This window comes from Grammomys surdaster, unplaced genomic scaffold (assembly GCF_004785775.1).
Source record: "Grammomys surdaster isolate TR1022 unplaced genomic scaffold, NIH_TR_1.0 184, whole genome shotgun sequence".
Classification (NCBI taxonomy): domain Eukaryota; kingdom Metazoa; phylum Chordata; class Mammalia; order Rodentia; family Muridae; genus Grammomys; species Grammomys surdaster.
Genome location: NW_021604629.1, coordinates 1,481,290 through 1,483,492, shown reverse-complemented (window position 1 = coordinate 1,483,492; position 2,203 = coordinate 1,481,290). Strand labels below are relative to the sequence as shown.

At 37.3% G+C, this 2,203-nt stretch overlaps 1 protein-coding gene across 1 annotated transcript; it reads right to left on the bottom strand.

Annotated features, from left to right (window-relative positions):
- Positions 1-925: 925 nt before the first annotated feature.
- LOC114621711 (olfactory receptor 498) lies at positions 926-1,873 on the bottom strand. The gene has a single exon (XM_028768069.1). It carries the CDS (start codon positions 1,871-1,873, stop codon positions 926-928), a length of 948 nt encoding a protein of 315 aa, XP_028623902.1.
- Between the last annotated feature and the right edge of the window lie 330 nt (positions 1,874-2,203).

The following is a 2,203-nucleotide window of genomic DNA, read 5'->3' as shown; positions in this document are numbered from 1 at the left end:
TTTTAATTTTATCTGTATGTAACTCCACAAGATGAAAATCATACCTAACGTATCCATCAGAGCCAAAACTGTGGTAGACAGGTCATAGGCTCTAGGGAAGAGCCTACCATAATTATTCCCCTCAGTGGACATAATAACAAACCAATTTGCAATGACTTATCATTGGATACATAGATTAGTACATCTCCCAACCCTTATCATAATGATCTCTTTTTGTAGTAGAGATTAATGAAAAACAAAACAAAGGAAATGAACAAATAAACAAAACACTTGCCAATGTGCAGAGAATTGAAGACTGTGGAAGTTTTCAACAGTATATAGAACTTCTATACCACACCTCCTTTTCTCTAGGCTCAGGAATCATTGTGTGAGAATGATGGTGGATGCTACCAATAAACAGTATTTTCAGGGCACAATAGGATGATGGCAAATAGGCCTCAGGTTAGCACTTTTGGTATCCACATGCTCACACCAGACAAAATCCTAGCACAGAGAAGGATTATGGGCTTGAAGTCCACAGGTAACTGAAGAGTGATTGGTAACTTCCAACTTCTAGAAGGAAAGTAAATTGTAAGGAGAAGGCCCCTGGTATGCTAACCATGCTTCAGTAGAAGCCTGATTACCCAGTATGTACAGGTAGCACAAGATGCAGTTGATAAAACAGAAGAGTTGAATGTGTAAAGGAGGGAGTTACTCTGAGATGAGTTTGAAAGGGGCTGAACATGATCAAAATACATTGTATAATGTTCTCAAAGACATATTAAATATTACAAAAGAGAAAATGTAATAAAATATAGTATCTATATGTACTGGAAGAAAAAATAGACTCAGGTAAAAGGAATAAGAAGAAGATGAAAACCAAACCTGAGATGAACATCTTGGTCTTGGGTAATTGTCATTATTATAGTGAGTTTTATAAAACAGATTACTCTAAAAATATTTTCTTATCAAGTTGTCTCTTCAGAGTACCCTTAATCTCATTATTTCTGAGGCTGTAGATGAGGGGGTTCAACATTGGTATCACCACCGTGTAGAATACAGACATCACCTTGTTTTGGTCTGTGGAGTAGCTGGACTTGGGCATCACATAAATGAATATAGCAGTTCCATAGAACAGAATGACTGCAGTAAGGTGGGAGGTGCAGGTGGAGAAGGCTTTCTGTCGACCTTCGGCAGAGTGCATCTTAATAATGGTGATGAAAATATAAGAATAAGAGATGGCTATGACAAATATTGTTATCATTGTGATAAAACTAGCAGAAACTGATGTTACAACAACAGAGACAGTGACATCAGAACAAGAGAGTTCCACCAAAGGAGCAAAATCACAGTAAAAGTGATTGATTCTATTTGGTCCGCAGAAGAACAAGGAAAAGAAGGAAAGAGTAAAAAGAGAAGCATTAAGAAAACCCTGTAAATAGGATCCTACAACCAACTGGATACAGGCTTCTGTGGACATTTTGGTGAAATAAAGCAGTGGGTTACAGATTGCTACAAACCTATCATAAGCCATGGCAGCCAGAAGGAAGCATTCAACTGTCCCAAAGAAAGCAGCTGAGCCAAACTGTACAGAGCATCCAATGTAGGAAATGGTATTTTGCTTTACCAGGAAGTTAACAAGCATATTGGGTGTGACCGATGATGAAATGCCTATGTCGACAGAAGCCAAGTGACTGAGAAAAATATACATGGGGTGACGGAGCTGGGAAGAGACTCTGATGAGAAGGATGGTGCTGAGGTTCCCAAACACAGTCACCAGGTAGATGCACAGGATGATGGTGAAGAGGACAACTCTAAGAACTGGGTCATCTGTTAATCCCAATAAAATGAACTCTGTCACTGTAGTGTGGTTCCCAACCTCCAAGAAATCCATGGGACAGTGTAGCTGCTGCTATATTGAGGCTGTGATGGAGACAGTACAAAATGAGATTTATAAATAGATCACTTCATTTCATTTAACAGGGGCATGGAGCGCATTACACACTAATATATTATTCAAAATATTGGATCAACTATTGATGTTTTACTAGCATTGTCATTATTTGTACATTTATGTGCAATAACCATTTCAAAATTATTTAAGTACAAATGCTAGAAATGTGTTATAAATAATAAATAATTTTATTTACATTTACTTATAATGAAATATACAAGATTGTCATTAAGGCTAAAGTTTAAATTTATGAGACTTGGACCAGTAAGA